Source organism: Mastigoproctus giganteus, chromosome 9, assembly GCF_048544385.1.
Source record: "Mastigoproctus giganteus isolate SK-2022 chromosome 9, ASM4854438v1, whole genome shotgun sequence".
Lineage (NCBI taxonomy): Eukaryota > Metazoa > Arthropoda > Arachnida > Uropygi > Thelyphonidae > Mastigoproctus > Mastigoproctus giganteus.
Window position 1 is genome coordinate 178,569,278 of NC_143583.1, and position 21,544 is coordinate 178,590,821.

General features: G+C 37.4%; 1 protein-coding gene across 1 annotated transcript in view; it reads left to right on the forward strand.

Moving 5' to 3' along the window:
- The window catches only part of qin (tudor domain-containing protein qin), a 571,075-nt gene that overhangs the window by 413,794 nt on the left and 135,737 nt on the right, over window positions 1–21,544 (forward strand). Inside the window, exon 28 of the mRNA XM_090381133.1 lies at window positions 5,517–5,729. Within this exon, the coding sequence (XP_090237259.1) occupies window positions 5,517–5,729 (213 nt within the window). The remainder of the gene's footprint in view (window positions 1–5,516; window positions 5,730–21,544) is intronic.

A 21,544-nucleotide genomic window follows, 5' to 3' on the forward strand; every position in this document is an offset into this window, starting at 1 on the left:
TTTTTGTGGCATCTTAATGAAGAGATATATTTCCAAAGTATTTGCTATGCTATTGGGTGGTGGGGAGGGCATTATCATGATCTAAGTGAATAAATCAACTTACAGATGTTTTTCTGTCTGGAAAACGATTACAAAAATGTGAGCCATGATATAGACATTACTCTAAAACTTCTCCGCAAAAAAAAAAAAAAAAAAGGAATAAAAAATGTGTTTTCCATTTGATTGCTCTGTCCACAAGCGTATGCTGCTAACCTGTTTTTACTGCTACCTTATTTAGTCCTCTTCCTTTTGTGCAATAACAATGAATGCAAACCTATCTACCTGTCTCAATTATTTAGATACATTATCAACTTAGAAGTGACATAGCATGTATGAAAAAAAGGACCACATATTTAATTTCAGCAGTTTTTATTCAAAAACAACAGGAAAAATTGAGAAATGATATTATATTTTTGTATTTTATTTCTCTTTAAATAACATTTCAAACTGCATAAAAATAAAAGTTGATAATAATAAAAAAAACTATATGCCACAGCATTTCAGTGTAGTAGTTTTAAGCAAAAGCAGCTTTTCGAACCATATTATAAAAATAATTAAATTTCTTATCAGCTGTTATAATGCCTCCTAAAAAAGAACTTACCCATTTAATGTGATTTTAAACAAATTATGAATGGATCATATTTAAAGTTAATATTTCAAATGAGGGACTATTTTCATTTCATATTTATACAAGCTCTGTCCTTCCTTTAATCATGATGGCTCAATGGCACTGCCAACAGTGCTACTGCACCAGGCCCCATTTTACAAGAAGCTTTTTAAAAATGTATTTGTATTATCATAAGTATAATCTAGGCATGAAAACTCCCCCCCCCCTTTTTTTTTTTTATGAGAACCCCAAGCATGAGAGATATTACAACCTATAGTACTCAGTACAGTGCATGGCTTGAAAAGATGAAAGAAGATACTTGTTGACATTAGATATGAATTTCTGTATATTATAATTTTCTGGAAATATGCATGAAGGAAGGTTGTTCAAGAAAACAGAAGTTGAATGAATTAATGAGGAAGAAGGAAAATTGGTTGGATATTGACTGGTTTGGAAGAGAGAGAGAGTGGAAATTATACAAGACAATTCAGAAGAACAGTGCCCATTGAAGTATAGAGAAGGCATGAAGCAGAAACAACATCAATAAGACAGAGAGTGGAGAGGCTTTGTTAGAGATGAGTCAGTTAGCCTAACTACCCTCTTTGAATGGACTCTAGAAGCCTGAGACTCACATTTGGGGCATCACCCCAGATATGAGAACAATATTCCATGGTAGGTTGGATTTGAGATTTGTACAGAGAAGAGCTGTTGAAGACAGAACACTGAGAGACTGAAGAAGAAAACCCAGTTTTTTAGATGCAGAAGAAGCAATATTTGAAATGTGCCTATGCCGAGAGAGAGTATAAATTAGAGTAATCTCCAATAGGGATATATGATCTTGCCTAGAAATCAAAATGTCATCGAAGATAAGCATAGGAGCAGAAGTAATTCATCTGTAATGCTACTAAATAACACTGACTCGAATCTATAAAACGCCTTTATTTACTTTATTTTATTTTATATTATCATAATAAAGGCATTTTATAGATTCGAGTCAATGTTATTTAGTAGCATTACAGATAAATTACAGAGTTCCTGACTCCAGAGGCCTTTTCAATGAAATAGGAGCAGAAGAACCCTTTTTGCAAGCTATAAAACAGTACTGAGTTTTGGGATTGAAATCAAATAAGTTATCTTTGTCCCACTGGAGATCAGCATTTAAGGAATTGGTAGTCGATATTTGAGAAGTTGAAGCTGTCTGTGCGAGACAAGGTTTCTCAAACTGGAAGATGCAATGCAATGTGCTATCATCAGCAAAACTATGGATAGGATTTCTCTTAAATGGAAGGTCATTAATGGAAGATGGAAGGTTCTAGATAGTTTGAGTTGGCTGCTAATTGATTTCTCCATTACCTTAAAAAGAGTAGAAATAAGTGCAGTGGGATGATAATAATTGGATGGAAGAGATTTGTTACCATTTTAGGAACTGGCTGGATATGAGCAAATTTCCAAGCAGAAGGGAATAAGAAAGTGGAAAAGGGCAACACAGAACACAAGTAAGCTCAGATGCACAGGTTTTGAGAACAAGTGGATAAATACCAATAGAACCTGGAACTTTCTTAGAATCAAGGTTGTTCACAATCTTTCTGACATCCTTTTGACTGAAGACCACAGGAGGCATTGAATGGGAGTGTACTGGGAATTGTAGGAGATGGTTTACCAAGATCATCAATACACATTGGAAGAAAAGTAGGATGCTAGCAGGTAAGCTTTATCTTTGGCTGAAGTTGCAGTAGAACCATCTGGTTTTTCAGATGTGGGAATAGAGATGAGCAAATTTGTGGCCAGTACGTTTGACAAGAGACCAGAATGCGTGACTACCATTTCAACAAGAAGCAAGTTTACTCTTAGCCTGTTCAACATCTAGTTTCAACTGTTTAATAACTGCTTTACAGTTGTTGTGAGCTTTGGTATAGGCAGAAAATGAAGTTGCAGATTTGGGTATAAGCCAATTGCAGTATGCAACATTCTATCTCTTGAACAGCCTTGGCACATTTATTGGAAACCAAAGTTTAGATAAAGGACAAGATTTTAAGGTGGAATGTGGAATGAGAGATTTCATCCATACAAGAATAATTTTCACTGAGCCAATCTGAGCAGATGTTGACAACAGAAGATTTGAAACAGTATCCAACCAAGGAAAAGAAGAAAAGAAATCTCACAGATAATTCAATTTGCATTCTTGTAATGCCAAGCAACACAAGGTTGAGAATGGCCATGAGAGAAAGGGAGAAAGACTCAATTGGAGAAGACTATCAAGAAGTTGTGATCTGAGGTGCCTAGAGGACCATTCATTATGACTGTGTACTTGGAATGGTTGGTTGTGAGAAAAAGATCAAGCATGTTGGTTGTGTGGTTAGGATTATATGGTATTCTGGTAGATGAATGAACAATCTGTGTGGGGTCATTAGTAATTGCAAAAGCCTCGGCATCTCGACCAGCTGAAGTTGTGAACATTAAAATCACAAGGAAAATTATCTCACCGTTAGGCAAGTTGGACTGAAGAAAGTCAAGTTTCAAAGAGTTCCAAATGTTTAGTGGAGTTGGAAGAATGATAGAGGCTACAGATGAATTTGACAGAATGTGTAGAGATTTTAAGCCAAAGAAGATCAAAAAACAGGAGATTCCAAATTACTAAAGTTCTTGACAGAGAATATCAGACATATACACAGGTACCACCTTCAAAGCAAAGGATTCATAAGGGACTAGTTTGACAACTGAGATGGGCAGTGGTTGAATCAACTGATAATGGGATTCTGTCAGAAAGAGTACATGGCGTTTGGCTGACTGTAAGTGGAAATGGACATCATTGAGATTGGAACTGAGACTACATATATTTGTGAAATGAACAAGGCAGTGTTTGGGAGGTTTAGATCTTTTTGCAGATAAGTTTGGTTTGTCAGTTTGACAATACGTGATGTATTCAGTGGTAAAAGAAAAGATTTGTGGGGGGGGGGACATGCTGTATGAAGTAATGAAATTCTTGGATGTGGTACACATGGAAGAATGTACTCAGCTCCTTGCCATAACATGGCCTCGACAATGTCCCCTACATACACACTACTCAGACTCCCTCCAGTCACTATCTGGCAGAGTAGGGCAGCGAGCACTAGCTGATCCAGAAGCCTCCTAGAGAGTGGCCAATAGGTTCAATCTGGTGAACTATCTAGTGGCCGGCCTGCAAACACTGTTAATTAACGGTTAACAAACTCGATCTTATTGCATTTGCAATAATACTGATAAAAAAATGTGTCAGTGAACAGAAAATATCAGTTAGTATGTATATATTACAGTATTAATTAAGTTATGTACATAGTCTCCAACTAAATGGGAAATAGCTCTCACACATTTGACATGTTTACATGAGGTGATAATAGTGTTTCCACCTTTAGACTCTCAGGTAGCACACCCAATTTGACATAACCTGGGAGAATGCCTGTGACAGCTCAAAGGACCTATTTTGTCAGACAGGTTGAACATGAGAAAGATTGCAGCCAAGTTCGTGCTACAGTTATTGAGTGAAGACCAAAAGCAGCATCACATGGAAGTTAGCAGAGCTCTTCAAGAATGGGACAGGAGTGATCAAAACTTCCTTTCCGTGGTCATCACTGGTGACGAGAGTTGGGTATATGGGTATGACCCAGAAACCAAGCAACAATCACCCGTGGAAGAGCCCATCTTCACCCCGACCGAAGAAAGCCTGACAAGTGAGGAGCAATGTGAAGTCCATGCTGAAATGTTTTTGGACATTGATGGGATTATCCATAAGGAATTCGTCTCTCTTGGCCAGACCATCAAGTGCAAAGTTCTACTGCGACATCCTGAGGCAGTTAGGGGAAGCTGTCAGGAGGAAACATCCAGAGTAGTGGCACGCAAAGAACTGGGGTCCACCATGACAACGTGCAGGCCCACACATCTCTCTGTGTGATGTGCAGTTTTTTGGCATCCAACACATGACAATTGTCCCCCCCTATTTGTCAGACTTAGCCCCCCCCCTCCCCCCCCCCACCCCGTGACTTCTTCTTCCCAAGAATGAAAATCAAGTTCAAAGATTTGACAGTGTAGAGGATATCCAAACCGAATTGCAAGCGGTGCTCAAACACTGTGATGGACTGTCGGGGACACATTCAAATCATGGGAGAAACACTGGGATCGGTGTTTATGCTCTCAAGGGGACTACTTCGAAGGTGATGGTGGCAAATAAGACCCGGGGTGAGTCTAATTTATTTTATAAATACATTTCGCAAACTTTTGGTAGCACCTTGCAATCTGACAGTGTTAAAAATTATTAAATATTGAGGAAGATAAATTAAATGTAAGAAAGTAACACAAAAAAATTCAGTAAAAAATGTCAATGTAAAACTGTTTTGTGACAGACAAACTAAATTTAAGCTCAGTGTGGAGGGCATAACATTTAAAGCTGCATACATTGGCAGTGGGCTGCACAATATGAAGCAATGGACCATATGCAGGCTGGCGCCTCCATGGGCAGGAGCAGCAGTGCATAGCACACGCTTCTTGATCAGACCGGGATTCGAGCCCGTGACCACCAAATATGGAGGATATGGAAAGGTCAGGAAATGACCACCGCATATCCCCGGAGCAATATGGCCTTAGTTGCTAATGCTCCTAAAAAAAAACCAAATAACGACAATATGCAGGCTGCAAGTTTGACCCCCCCCCCTGCTTTATGCTCTCTAGAATTTGCTGTTCAGCTGTGCATACCATCAATGCTCCATCAGCATGCATTATGTAATCAGATAAAGTTGGGATACAGAAAATAATTGTAGTAATTAGATAACTACTGTATGCAACAGTTAAGTGAATAAAAGAAATATGTTTATTGTTTTTCCTTTTTGCTTACTTACAGATATATGCATTAGATTATGGATTTACAGAGACTGTTTCATTTGCTAAACTAAAGGTGCTCCTCGAGCAGTTTCAGAAGGATCGGTGTTTTGCAATAAAATGCCACTTTGCTGACATATATCCAGCAGGTGGTAGCAAACAGTGGTCTCGTGTTGCTTGTGAATTTCTTCAGGAGCTCGTACATAAGGAAGAAAACTTCTACTTGACCAAAAAGGTAACTGTTATCATTTTCATATTAATATTTAAAGGTTATTTATTAGCAAAACTAATAAACTTCCATTGTGTGAAAACAAATATAAATACAGGTAGTTGATGCCATAACGGAAATGATTACCACAATTATCAGGACCTTTTAACATGTATGCAAAAGCAGGAGGGCATCACACATGGTAACTGGCTGTTGCTAGATGCATATTGCTTCGCAGCAGTCCTCAGATCGTAGATATAGATGTAAAAAGAAGAATGCAGTCAGAGTTCAGTATTATAAGTGAACTGCGCAAAGAGATCTTAGTAATTGGAGCCAGTTGGCAGGAACTACTGTGACAAAGATGACATAACTAGCTTGTAGCAAAGAAGTGTTTCAAATGTGATATTTGTATAGTGAAGCAACCAACAGTGTGCACCTGCAGCAGGGATATCCAATCATTTATCTGTATTACAAAGTGCATTTGTTGATTAAATATGTGTACAGAATTCACTGTAAATCATGGTCAGTCTATCTCCACAAAAATAGTCAGCAATAAGCTGAAGAGAGAGGGGGGGGTGGATACCATGGCTGGGTTACTTTGCACAAACCGTTCATAGCACCTATCAATGCCCATCTGCAAGTCCAGTGAGTGGGAGCGTAGGTCAAGGACCACTCCACAGTGGTAGAACATGAGGTGATCTGATTTAACAACTCATCCTTCATTTTTTTTTTTTTTTTTATCACGGTGATCAGGAATATGCACATTTGTCAACAGGTGAAGTAACTCTTCCTTCTGCAGTGTCTGCATCCTACAGTCAAGGATTCCATAATGGTGTAGAAGGCATGAGGAGAACCTGGTATGGTCTAGGTCAGAGGTTCCCAAACTTTCTCGGATCACAGCGCCCTTAGTGTCCCAGTAATTTTTTCAAGGCACCCCTAGGCCAAAAGAAATACTTAACACAGTGGTTTTCGACCTTTTAATATATACCTATATAATAATTTTATTCCTTATATAGAGGTACTAAATAATGATCAATTATAGATCACCACAAAATTAAAAAGATACGGTACAATGGATACCATACACCTTTTTATAATGAAATTAATGTATGAATTTCAAAAAATATATAAAAATAAAAATAATAACTTTAAGTAACTTAAATCAAAATTGCACGGCATCCCGGTTGAAAACCACTGGTCTAGGTCCTCCTCATCCAGCTAGATTGCCATCTTGCTAGTGTGAACTATGCAACCATCATGAGCAATCAAGATTATCACATTCTGTAACACATCCAGGCCAGACATCCTCCCCGATTTGATGCCTAACAGCACTTAGCTTAAGGTACCTAACCCAATCCTGTCTTGGTTTTGCACCCCAGTGCTGTATGATTTCTACCCATCCAAGTTTCTGATTTTCCACAATGATCCTGCATTCACTGTACAGAATTAGTTCATTTTAAGGTTGTTGCCTCTGTCATTCTCTACAAATCACTCAAAACTTTTCATCTTTCTCCGATCTAACTTTCCTAACAGAAGTAGTTTTCCATGTTGAGTATAATTTTTGCAGTTCCATCTGAAATCAATTTTAGTTGCTGGGAGTTTTGTGATTAATAATGACCTTACAGAACTTGTTCATTTACCTATTAGACACCAGAAATCCTAACCACATACCTAATACTTTTGATATTTTCTCCAACAAAAATCCTTCTTAAGTGCACAAATAATGTTAGATGGCCTCTAAGCACCTCAGATTACAAATTAGTGACAGACGGTGAAATACCACCACTTTGCTTATTGGAGGCTTGAAGTGGTGAAACCCATGTTTAGTCTCTAGAGCAGTTTCCGGCATCCCCCTCCTCCCATACTTCTCCTTCAACCCATGCATGGTACTAAGTACTATAGGTTTTGATACATTTTGTGTTTGGGGTTTTCATAAAAAAAAAAAAAAAAAAAAGACTTTTCCAGTGAACTCTCTCTCTCTCCAGTCCATTTTTGTCATTTAACGTTATAAGAGGTTCTACATTGGATGATCCGCGTGTGAACTACTGTTTTAAATCTTTGATCCTAATATTTGTTTCTCTCGCAATCAGTGAAATTTTTGTAATAGTGGTGGTAGTAGTAGGAGAGGCATGGAGTGCAAAAAAGCAAGCTTATGTAGCATCAGCCAAAAAAAAATAAAAAAAAATCCACATTACACATCCATTCCCTCTAAAAGATTGTCCAATTCCTCCTTTAATTTATTTCAGCTGTCAACTTCCACAATGGCAGATGAAAGTTTGTTCCAGCAATCAACTACCTGCTGGCTAAAGGCAAATTTCTAAACATCTATTCTATAACTGTCATCCCTCAATATGAATTTATGCCCCCTCAGGTTCATAAACTGAGCAAGAGGAAGAATCCCATCAGAATTGAGCCTGCTCAACCCATTCAAGGCCTTATACACCTCAATCAGATCATCTTGCAGGTGCCTAGTCTCCAGATGCTGCAATTTGCAGAACTTAAGCCTTTCTTGGTAAGAGGACCCCCTTGTTCCACTCACCAATCTTGTTCCCCTTCTCTGTACTCACTCAAGCAACTCTACGTCCTATCCTTACTAAAATGAGGTCTCCAAACTTGTATGCAGTACTCAAAGCATAACCTGTCCATTGCCTTATACAAAGGAATAATCACCTTTTCCCTACTATCAAAATTCCTGAATATCATTGACAATACCCCATGTCCTGCTCTGGCAACCTGTCTGCACTGTTTAGAAAACTTCATATCAGACTGCACAATTACTCCCAGGTCTTTCATTTTCTGCCACCCTAAGTGTAGTACCACACAGTTGGTACGTTTCTCTGTGGTTACTTCTACTCATATGCAGTACTTTGCATTTGTTAATGATAAACTTCAGTTGCCACTTCTCAGCCCACCTTGCCCAATCTTTGTATCATTTGCAAAGTTGGACATTAAGCCCGATATACCTTCATAAATATACAAAACAACAGTGGGCCCAATGCCAAACCCTGGAAATTCCACTAATAACATTAGTCCACAAAGAGCAGCATCCATTAATCCACTGTGTTTTCTCCCACTGAACGACCCTTTTATCCATTGTAGCAACTTGCCCTTAATACCATACTTTTCCAATTTGTACAGTAATCTTCCATGCACAACAGTATGAAAACCTTTCCTGAAATCCAAGTATATGATATCAAAATTATTTTTTCTTCCAGTTCCTTTGTAACCACATCATAGTATCTAATCAGATTTGTCCCACACGACTTTCCCTTAACAAACCCATGCTGTGTTTGAATTATTACTGCAGTCTTATCTAGATGATCCTGCAATGCTTCTTTAACCAGTAACTCCATTATTTTTTCCTGAAACAGAAGTTAAGCTAACAAGTCTGTAATTACCCGTGTCACTCTTTGATCCCTCTTTGTGAATTGGGGATACATTTGCACATCTCTATTCCTTGGGGACTTCCCCCAAGTCCAAGGATGCTCTCATAATTATAGCTATGGGTTTGCTTTCTTCTTTTGCCGCCTCCTTTAATATAACTGGATAGATCCCATTGTCCCCAGGTGCCTTTCTTAAGTTTAACTTCAACAATTTCTCTCCTCCACTTTGCTCTCAGTTATTACAGAATCATTAAACTCCCTGCTAGAGTTTAATGTGCTTTTGTTCTCCGCTTCCCTACAGAATACCTTATGTGTGAATGTAGATGCAAAATACTGTTTGTCAGCTACCTGAGCAGGATCATCAACAGTTGAACCACCTATATCAAGTGGACCAATCTAATTCAACTCCTTCCTTCTAGAGTTTACATTAACAGAGAACGGCTTCGATGTTTTTTTTTCTTCATGGCATCCTTTGCCAAAGATTTCTCGTAATCTGCCTTTGCTTGCCTAACCCCCTTTGTGACTTAATTACAGACTTGCTATATCTACCATAGGCTTCTGTCGCGAGTTTCATTAGTTCTTTGCCACGAGTCTCATTAAGTCATCTGACATCCATTTGGACCTAAACATTGAACAGCATTTCTTAATCGGTATGTGCCGACTGGGCTAGCCAGGCGGGTAAAGTGCCTATCTGGCAACCAAAAGGTCGCGGGTTTGAATCCTGCCTCGGGCTTGGATCAGAGTAAAATGCAAAAATAACTTTGGGAGGTGCATTATGGCCACAGAAGCCGATGTGCCAACAACTAACAAAAAAAAAAAAAAAAAAAAATCTGTACGAACAGCGTAGCAGCTTTCACGATTAATTCCTTGAATGCTTCCCATTTAGAATTTGCTGTTTTCGGTAACATCGTCAGTTGATCACATTGTATAGAATTTAAAAACTGTCTGAGACTACTGTAGTCACCTTTACAAAAGTAAAAACCCTTCCTTTTACCCCTGATGGTAGTTGTATCTAAATAAATACCATATCAGTACACTGTAATCACTGTCACCTAGTGATTCCTTTATCATGCAAATTATTAATGCATGAATAATCACTGCTGATTACCAGATCAAGCGTATTACTATCTCTGGTTGCCTCTCAAACATGCTGCTGCAGAAAACAGTCACCCAGTAAATCCACAAAATCTTGCTAGTGTGCAAGTGAAGAGTCCACAAGTTCCAGTCAATATCTAGGAAGTTAAAATCCCCTTTTATAAGACATTCTGATTTACTGGCACAATCTATTTCTCTGTACGATTGTTCATCGTACTCATTACAGTTATTAGGCCCATAATGCACTCCTACTCTCAAATTTGCTTTTCCAGTGCTCATGTCACACCAAACTGGCTTGCACTGTCCATCTATGACAACTAGATGCACTTCCTTATGTGTTTCTTAACTAACAGCATAAACATTCCTCCCTTCCTATCCTGTCTATCCTTTCTGTATACATTGTACTCCCCATGTTCCAATTCTGCACTGCTTATATCTGTGTGACACCACGCCTTTGATATCCTAATAATATTCGCCTTTGATGTCTTGACTAGCACTTCAAATTCGTCAAATTTATTTACTATGCTCCTAGCATTGGTGTATATACAAGTATATATGCACCTGTTCTTACTCTTAGTTACCCTTATAAACCCATGTATTTATTTGTTCCACGATGACTCACCAGTCCCTGAAAACCTCAGCACCCCGTCCTCCAGGCCGCTGCTCATTCAAATAGAAGCATTGTAAGAATCGCTTTCACCTCTGCCTGAGGCTAGTTAATCTTTTATTCTGTGAATCCCCCCCAGCTATCACTTTTCTGACCCACCTAACACTGCCTTGATAACATCAGTAAAACACTCTTGCACCGCTTCTATTTAAGTGTATCTCATCCCTGTAGAAGCAGTCTACCCCATGAGCCTTGCAACATCTCTCCAGAGCTGACTTGATTAATGAGGCTGAAACCCTTTATTCCTCATTGCATCCTATTCACATCCTTTATCCAAATGTTACTTTTCCAATAAAGGTTTTTTTAGATAGGAATAGAGCATACTAATGGCTCCGTATTAATTTTCTGTTTGCATTGGCTTTCCAGTGGAAACAAATTTGTAATAAATCCAAACTTGATTTTGAAAAAGGTTAAGGTTTGGTAACTTGCTTCTTGTTGAAATGGTAGTCAAGCCTTCTGGTGTCTGGACAAAGCTATTGACAAGAGTTTCTATCCATTCATAATTCAGCCTTTCTTAGATCCTAAAAAAGGTGGAATTACGCTGGTGTTCAAAGAAAGTGCATCACCTATGAATTTCACATTTCTAACCCTTTTTTTGCAATGGTATGTTACATTAATGACTAGCATCACAAATAGAAATATAAACAAAAAGATATTTATTAATGGTTAAGGCAAAGCTAAGTAATATTTGACAGGTGCTCTCAAAATATTCCAAAATGGGCATTGCAACCTTTATACAACAGTTTTGGTAAACACGACAATTACGGTTGAAATGTTATCAAAAACCCTCAATTTGTTCAGTTTATCATTTTAATGGAAAACAAAATGAAAAGTTCACCAGGTGCAAACTAATATTTAGTTGAACTGCCTCTGGCCCTGATGACAGCAGCACACCGTCGAGGCATTGGCAAGATTAATTTCTGAAGAGAATCAACTGATAGTTCTTGGTTCCAAACATGAATTATGGCTTCCTGAAGTTCACAAAGGGTTTTTGGTTTCTTTCTGGCAACTGCAGATTCCACACGATGCATGCCAACAGCTCTCTATAGGATTCAGATCCAGCTGTTTCCTGGCCAGCTAACGGTTGTAATGGACCGTTCTTCCAACCATTTTTCCACCCGTAACAAATGTAAACACATTACTTTCAAAACTGTAATACAAAAATGAAGCTAAAGTAACTAAAGTAAAGATGACAAGGAGCAGGTTGCCCTGAAAGATGCAGTTACTTGGCAGGTTGGAATGGTCTCCAATGGCTGGCAGCAATTTGCCTTCCAATATAGCCAGGTATCCATCAGCATTTATGGAATATTTTATAAACTGGCATAAGCACTTCAAAATGCATTCCTGTTTTGGCGTAGAGACTTGTTTGTGTCTGGTTACTTTTTTCTTATCAGCAGAACCAGTATTCTTGAGTTTGGAAAGAAATCTACTCACTGTCGAATGATTACAAGATACTCTATAAGCAATATGACGGGAAGAACATCCTTCCTCGTGTAAAGCAACACTGGCACTCTTTCTTCGTCAACTGCACGTAACTCGCCAGACACAAGCAAGGAATGACTGCAACTCTTGCAGAGCGTGCTTATATAGTAAAAGTAACAGCTGATGCAATATTACTCCATCACCTATGTGTGTCATTCTTATCTGATGTTTATAAGAAATATTGCCATATACTTGCGTTATTTGGACATCAATTACAATATTAGGGGGTGCTGCACTTTGAACACCAGTGTATATATACAAGTTTGCTCAAAAAGTTCAACAAAATGAACTTGAAATTAAAAACCCCTTGAAATTGCGATATCATTGCAAGTTGACTTATGGCAACATGTTTGGTGACTCATCTTGACATAGTAATGCTTGAATTACTTTTTAACTAAACTTAGTCTGAATTAGCACATTTATTAGGTTTTGCCACATTTTAAAATGAGAAATTTTACTGAACATTTGAAACAAATTCATCAAATTTGTTTCAAATGAGGAAAAAGTGTTGTGAAATGTTAGAAACAACGTTTGGAGAAGATGGCTGTGTTCCTTTCAGAGACTTCAGTGGTTCTCAAAGTTCAAAGAGGGTCACTTTGTCAGCCAAAGATAACCTGTGCTCTAGCCACCCTCGAACCTCAAACCATTGATTCAATTTTTCATGAGTTGATCAGGAGTGATTGACATTTTACTATCTGCAAAGTTGCTAGTGAAATTTGTATTTCTTATGGGACATGTTAATCAATTTTAGCACAAAATTCAGGAAAGCAGTGCATTTCAGCCACATTTGTCCCTGCATCTTCACTAATGATCACAGAGTGCTGAGTTCTCACACTGCACTCTATTGAAATAATCCTGACATGTCAATGTGCTGCTGCTGCTCCTCACCCACACTTTTTTTCCATCATTACTGGCAATGAATTGTATATATAACTATGACCTGGAAACAAAGGCATAGTCCTCTCACTAAAAGACTAATCTCCAAGGCCCAAAAAAAAAAGCAAGGCAAACTCAATCAAATGTGAAGATACTGTATTCCTTGGCTCATAGAGAATTTTTTGTTATGAATTTGCCCTGCATGGTCAAGCAATACTACATAAAGCCTCAGAAATGTTAATTATAGCATCTACTTGAATGTCATAGAACTTTTCTATCAAATTTATCTAAGATGAGTAACATAAGCCGAGTTATCAATCATATGTCAAGACTGACAATCGGTGAATTTTTCTATTACTTTGGAAAAGGCTGAGATAGGTGTAATTGGTGTGATAATTGTAAGGAATGGAGTAGTCACATTTCTTATAAACTGCCTGGATTTCCTTGCAGGAGAAAAAATACTACTGGAAAATGAGACCTAAAAAATGCATTTTTTATGTCTCTACAGCTAATTTCTATAAATAGTATTCTTTTATTATTTATATCTAATTTTTTAAAAAGAGATAAAATATGGGTAAAACTCCAGATTGGGTTAAACCTGTCCAACCTGGTGGCTAGCAAAACAGTAGGGAGGCAGTGATTGACAAATTGTGACACCACCCACTCCCTGCTCACTGTCTGCCTAGGGTGTTCCCCCCCCCCCCACAACTTGCCACTGCTTTTTTTCAATCACGAACTCATTTTCTAATTCAAAAACAGTCAGATGGGGGATGGATAAAAACCCTACCTAACTATGCGCCCCCCCCTCAGCAACGACACAAAACAATCAGAAAAAAAATGCCTCCACGATAATCACCCAATCACAGAACTCAGCCGTACAATCACAGCACTGAGTGGGAGGTGCCTTCACCTATCAATCACTTCTTTCCTTGCCATGTTGTACAGGTTACCCTAATCTGGAGTCCAGCCAAATTATGCACTAAAAAGATATAAAAAGGAGTATATAAATGCATTTTGAAACAAGCTGCAGCAGGTTTTACCAAAGAGAAAAATGCCATTAGGCCATGGCAATCTCTTGACTAATGTCAGCTTTATCATTATATGAGAATTTTTATGAGATGTAATCAAAAGGTTTAAAGATTTTAAGCTTAAGGGAGGAGAAAATCACAGGGATCTAAATCTGGTCAGTTTGAGTATGGTAAATGGGGGACCAGCTAATGGAGTGCTTTATAGTGTCTTTTCCCTGAAGACCACTTTTCTGGCTGTTTTCTCTGAACAGCATTGCACAATCTCTGTTAGCAGCTAAGGTGAAGTAGGGGCCTGTAGTCCATATAGAATTATTTGATAAGCTGTTTGGAGAGGGTTTTTTTTTTTTTTTTTTGCACACAAACTTTATGACACAGATTTATTATATATTTGGTGTAAGTGAAAGTTCAAATAAATGAAACTCTGGTGTGAGATGCAAGCTAAAATGTAGATATTCCAAAATTTTTCATTTGTTTTTCTTGATCCTATCACACTTGTGCATGAGGTTGCGTTGTTATGCAGTACAGCTACTGCTGAACAGACATAACTTTTCTCTGTACAGGGGCACAAGTTCAGAGTGAATTTTACTGCTTGTTTCCCCTTTGTCCCTTAAAATTTCAAATAACTAAGTCCACATCAGGATGACTGCATGGGAAACAACAAAAAGATGTGTTTCTTACATGCAGCCATCCTCACAGTATGTAAAGGAATGTCTGCAATACTAACCTGATGCATTTCAGAAACTAATTATACTTCTGTTTTTGTAGTATATTCTTTTCTGTGGATGCAAGTGTTTTTGAGATGGTTATTTTCTGGATATTCCTCTTAGCATCCTCCTTCAGGTCAGTAATTCCAAATTACAGATGGCAAACCCTGAATTTTTGGGTTTTTCACTCGGTATTTCACTTCCCCCCACTGAGCAGTATATTCAGATTGTTTTTTTTTTTTTTTTTTTTTTTGTTTTTTTTTAAATTACGTTTTCTAACTTTTTTTACTTTTATCTCAAAATAAATCAATGTTTATATTCAATTGTAAGACCCTGTTTAGTGCATTTGCATTATTATTACACAGCTGAAGTTTAAGACAAAAGGAAGTTTGTGCATCGGCCATCATCATTATTATAATGTCTCATATTGCAAAATCAAAATCCTTCAAGTTGCCTTTCTCTGTTCAGTACCACCACCCAAACATTTCAAAGCTAAGAGACAAGGACCGGCAGTAGTTCACTAGAGGAGGTGCCCCCACCCCAAAAGCCCATTGATTGCTATGATTGACCAGGCTAGAGCCCAGAATGAAATAACTTTCTTGCTTTGTATTTACAGTTGGAGTTGGATAGCCAATTACTGGTAACAGCTATTGATTTTCTTCTAAATTAGTTACCATGCATCTGTGATTAGGTGAAGGTTTGTGCATGTTAGGTAAATATTTATATATAAATATTTTATGCTGGTTTTAGTGTTGTCATCCAACTTCTCTTCAAGCAAAGGAATCAACTGTGATTTACTAAACATGATGATTTAAGACTCCTACTAAGTGACTTAAACCAGACGTTGGGAAACTGGTATCACTTCACCAGGCCCATCCATCACATTAAGAATTTATTGAACAGTGAAGTAGTTACTAAATGTTGTATCTAAGACTCATGCTAAATGACTATCAGTTTTGAAAAGCTGGTATCACTGGATCAAGTTCATAATTTTGTTGAATTAATTAAACAAAAAAAGTTTTAATTGGATTTTGAATAAATGTGCAATTAATTGTTACTGTTTTTAATTTTAGTATTATTATCTTCCTTAGTAGGTCATGCAACCTGCTAGTATGAATAATTATTTTTCTAGGGTAAGGTAGCGAGGGCACTGGGATGAATTTATAGAACCAAGGGGATGGTGGCCAAAAAGTTGGGAACCACTCTGATATAAATGATTTGAAAAACCAAGTCACTATTTGTATTCAATTGTTAATACAAGCAGATTTTTTTTTTTTTTTTTTTGCAGTGCAGAAATCACAAATAAACTTATACTATGTTAGAGTGAAGCAATTAGATGCTGTCAGGATCTCATAAAGACCTTTCTGATAATAAAAAAACTGAAGACAAAAAAAAAAAGGAAACTGGTACAAATATGAAGATAGTTTCCAGCTGTTCTGTGTGATGTGACTAGGTTTTGGTTTTGCTAAATGAACTAAGACATTTTTTGGTGTTATTATTGACATGGGACTAAATGAAAAACCAATATAAAGAAATATTGGTCTAAAGAATGGATGGACAGAAATCCATTTTTCAAGAATGTATTTAGTATAGGAAGAAATTTCTGCAAATATTTTGGATGCTGTGCCCATATACAAAAGGGATTCAGAGTAGGGTTTCCAAAGTAAAAAATATTGTCAATTATCTGGATGGAAAGGTTTGTGAATATTTTCTTCCAGGAAGATTGCATTAGAAGCCAAAATAAGTAGTTTTCAAACATCACATTTCAACTAGCTGTTTTTTGTTTGTTTGTTTGTTGTTAGAGCTGGGCTGAAAAGCTTTAAAGTGATATTTTATTTAATCTAATTAAGAAAGATTAATTTCGAGGTTAGTGAAGAAGATTGAAAGTCTGGCTCCATGATGAATAAGAAGTGCATTGTTGACAGAAAGAAGTTCATGAAGATGCATTAAAATTTGATTATGCATAGGAAGCAATTACTCATAGGAAATGTATGATTTAATTATCATAATATCTGGTTTTAAAAGAACCATCCAATTTAAGCAATGTGTGAAAAGAACTTAAAACTGCTTTAAACATGCAGATGTAACAATCCTTAGTGAATGTTGACAAGGAAAAGTAATTTGTCTTTTGTGATTCATTTTGTCAATATTTGGAAAACAATGCAAGTAATTCACCACATCATCATCATCAGCCATTTTCAATCCACTGCAGGATGAAGGCCTCTCCAGCAACTTTCCAGTTCCTTCTGTTTTGAGCAGTGGCTGTCCATTTACTACCCACAAACTCATGAATTTCATCTATCCATCTCCGCCTTTGTCTTCCAGGTTTTCTTCTAGCTCCTCTTGGATACCATTCTGTTGTTTTCTTAGTCCATCTGTCATCATATCTTCGGGCTATGTGTCCTGCCCAAGCCCATTTTAGTTCTTTAGTTTTGATAAGAACATCCTTTACTTGAGTTTGTTGCCTAATCCATGTGTTTCTCTTCTTATCTAACAGTCTGATTCCCAATATGATTCGTTCCATTCTTCGCTGTGTAGTTCTCAGCTTCTCTTCCATTCTTTTGGTGAGTGCCCAAGTTTCACTTCCATAAGTCATGGTGGGGAGTATACATTGGTTCATTATTTTACGTTTCAGACAAACTGGGATATTGCTCTTCAGTATGTGACTATATTTCCTGAATGTTATCCATCCAAAATTTATTCTTCTCTTGACTTCCAGCCATTTATCATTATTACAGCTAATACTTGTCCCAGATAAGTATATGACTCCACCTTTTCAATTACTGCTCCTTCAATCATTATTTCCCTTTCTGTGGCATACTTGTTCATCATTACTTTTGTTTTAGCCGTATTCATCTTTAGTCCAAAATCCTTACTAGCTGTGCATAACTGATTAAGATTTTCCTCTAATTCTTTGGGATCATGGCTTATGACCACAATGGCATCTGCAAATCGTAAATGGTTTAGGTACTCTCCGTTCACATTGACGCCTTTCTGCAACCAGTCTAGTCTTCTGAAAGCTTCCTCAAGGGCAGCAGTAAACAACTTCAGAGATATTGTGTCTCCTTGTTGAACTCCTTTCTCAATTTTAAATTTCCTACTGTCTTTGTCTAGCCTAATAAAGGAGATAGCACTCTCATATATTTTCTTCAAAATCATAATATATGGGGTATCAATGCCTTGTCTTTCCAGTGCCTGAAACATTGCCTTATGCTGTATGTAGTCAAATGCCTTTTCATAATCCACAAATGCCAGGCATAATGGTGTTTTATATTCATTTGCTTTCTCCATTAGCTGTGATATTACGTGAAGGTGATCCAAAGTTGAGAATCCTGTCCTAAAGCCAGCTTGCTCTTTCGGTTGATTCTCATCAAGTATTCTTTCTAATCTGTTAGTAATGACCCTTGTGAACAACTTGTAGATGTGGGATAACAAGCTAATTGGTCTGTAATTTCCAATTTCTGATTTATTTCCTTTCTTATGCAGCAAAACTATGATTGCATTATTCCACTGCTTAGGCATCACACCTTTTCTAATGCACTTTGTGAAGAGCCTTGCCAGTTTTTGTGTTATGTCTCTTCCTCCCAATTTTAACAACTCTACAGTAACTTCATTTTCCTCCGGGGCTTTCTGATTCTTCATTTTCTTCAATGCATGTTCTACCTCATCAGGAAGAATATTGGGTATGTCGTATGTGTTGCTACTTTGCAATCCATCTTCCCACTGCTGGTATCATTCCCTCGCGCCTTGTATAATTCTCTATAGTAGTCTTCTGCTATTTGAATTATGCCTTCTCTGCTGTTTATAAGTACACCATCGCTATTCTTCAGTTTCAGTATCATTTGTCTTTCTGTATTACTGCTCGTGGCTGCTGATTTAAATCCTTTGTTTTCCCTTAATGCTTATTCTACTTTTCATGTGTTAAATCTTCTTATGTCCTCTCTGAGTCTCTTTCTAATGGCTTTTGCATAACTCAGTATACTCAATTTTCTCCCTGTCAGTGTTTTTCTTGCTTTTAATTTGTCGTCTTCAGTTCATCATGACAAGTGTTTCTTGACTAATTTTTTCTTCTTTGGATTTATTTTTCCCTATAGGTTTCTTGGGCTTTATCACTTTCAAAAAGTTGTAATATTCCTCGTCGATATCTTGGTCCTCAGCAGTCTGCAGAAGCTCATACTGGACACTAACGAAGCCTACTTACACTTTAGCATGTATCACGTTTGTTAGCAGTTACATATGTTTAGCAGCTACACCACACTTGTGGCACAGCAGCTAAAATGGCCATGGACTTCAGTTTGTCACGTATAACAAACTGACTGCTGAAAGGGCTAATGACACAAAACTCACCAATGCCAACATAATACATCAAACTATTCATTCCTTTCTTGATGATCCTGTGGATGGTTTTTAGTGTATGCCTGAAAATACCTGAGAACATCTAGCAGTGAATGGATTTGGCTTCCCATTTGGAAAGAACTGAGCTAAAATTCATTTAATAATTCAAGGAACTTAAAGACTGGCCAACTCTTTCAAGCTTGGAAAGAGCCATGTGTAGAATTTTCCGAATACTTCACTTTGAAAGAATGCCAACCTTGGAATTTACAATTTATATGTATGATACTGGTGTCTCGGGACCTGGATGGCTGGCCTCAGGCTAATTTAAATCAGAATACCTGTGCTACTGCAAGAATATTAAGAACTAACTGTCATGTTCTGAGTAACATTAACAACTGGCTGGCTTCATCTAGGACAGCGTTTCCCAAACTGGGGTCCATGAACTTTTTTTGATTTTTAAAAGAGTCCGTAAATCTCAGTAGTTTGGGAACCACTGATCTAGGAAATCAAAAAAGTATTCTGCTACTGAGGCACCGATATCTTGAAAATTAAATTCCCTAAATAAAAGAAATAAAAAATTAATCTCAGCACTCTTGAATGATGACCAACCTCAACTTCTTTCTGAAATATAAAAGAACTTGCAGAAAATGTCTTATTTGTGTCCATTTGACACCACCATGGAGGTTAGCGTCATTATCTCAGGAAATTTTGAAATTATTTTATTAGTTCCAATTTTGTAAATAGTAGCAGCAGATGCACTTTGCTGGGCGATTCTGTGGAAATATTGTGACCGTTAGCACTCTGCTGATGTCACAGTATTTCATCTTTTCTAAGAAGAATTTCAGATTGTTGTAAATATCTTTTAAGTGCACTGTATAGGTGACTAGAGTTTGAGGGCAACACGGTCCCATCATTTAGAACCCCTTTTAAGCTCACCAAGCTTTCAGTGAAGAATTTCCATTCCAGCAAATATACGAGGAATAATCATTTAATTTGTGGACTAGTGCAAGATTTTATGTTTATCATGCGAACTTACCATAACTGCCACTAGAGGTGCTCTCCCTGATCACTATTGAGCAGACTGTGTGTGCATGCCAGTAATTGACAAGCTAGTGTTGCATGAGGAGAGTTTTTTAGCCATGTGTCACTGACAATCGTTTTGAAGCAAGTATCATTGGACATACAGATTGAACAGTGATATGTGATTTGTTATTGTGTCAGGCGGGGCTTAAATGCATTGGAAACAGTTAAAGAGATGAATGAAGCATATATGGTAATGAATGCCTTGGTAGGATGGCCATATTCCGGTGTAATCAAACTTTCCAGTGGGAAGTGGTCTCTCCATCAAGACAATGCAGGCCCCATATGGCTAATATTGTGCAGGCAGTGATCACTGCCTAGATGCCAAGGTTCTGCCACATCCCCTTTATTCACTGGACTTAGCCCTTTGTGGTTTCTTGTCCGACACAATGATGCTCACAGAGCCACAATGGAAGCACTTTGCAATCTTTCAAAAAATGGCTTGCAAGAAGCATTTAATGTGTGAGTACAATGGTGGTGATAATGTGTAAAGTTCAAGGGAGAGTATTTTGAGAAGGAGAAATCCACAGAAAATTCAGATGATGACAGTTAAGATAAGATCTTGCACCAGTCTGCGAATTAAATGATCACCTCTCATGTTGTAATACATACAGAATATAAGAGATACCTCTTGGAGAAGGAAATGAATTCTTGTTGTCTGTACCTATATCAAGCAAATGAAGCATTTGGTAGGGGTCTGAATAGGTCCTGGTTTGGAGTGTCTTGAGTTTGTCCATTCTGTGAGCTGAATTGGGCTATGGTAAAATTCAAAAATTTTGTCTTCCACAGATCTCTAGTGCCAGGTATAATTAATTATTTTCTCTCAATCTGAAGCCTAAGGACTGTGCTGAAACATGGAGTAAAATTTTCACAGGTGTAGTTGAAGAGGTGTTTTTTTATATATATATATATATATATATATATATATAATGCACTGATGACATTCGTTATCAGAAGGAAAAAAAGGTTACATTAAGTAATAATTAAAATGCTTGCAACACTTTTTTCATTATTCGAAAATTCACTTTGTGATATATTTTATACTTTGGTTGGATGCACTACATTAAAACCCTGACGTATGGGATTTGACAACCCCCACCCCCCCTTCATGTAAGGAATGAAAAAAAAGTTTTGTAGTTTGCAGAAATCATTCACACCGAATTATGGTTTCTTAATTCATCTAACCTACTTC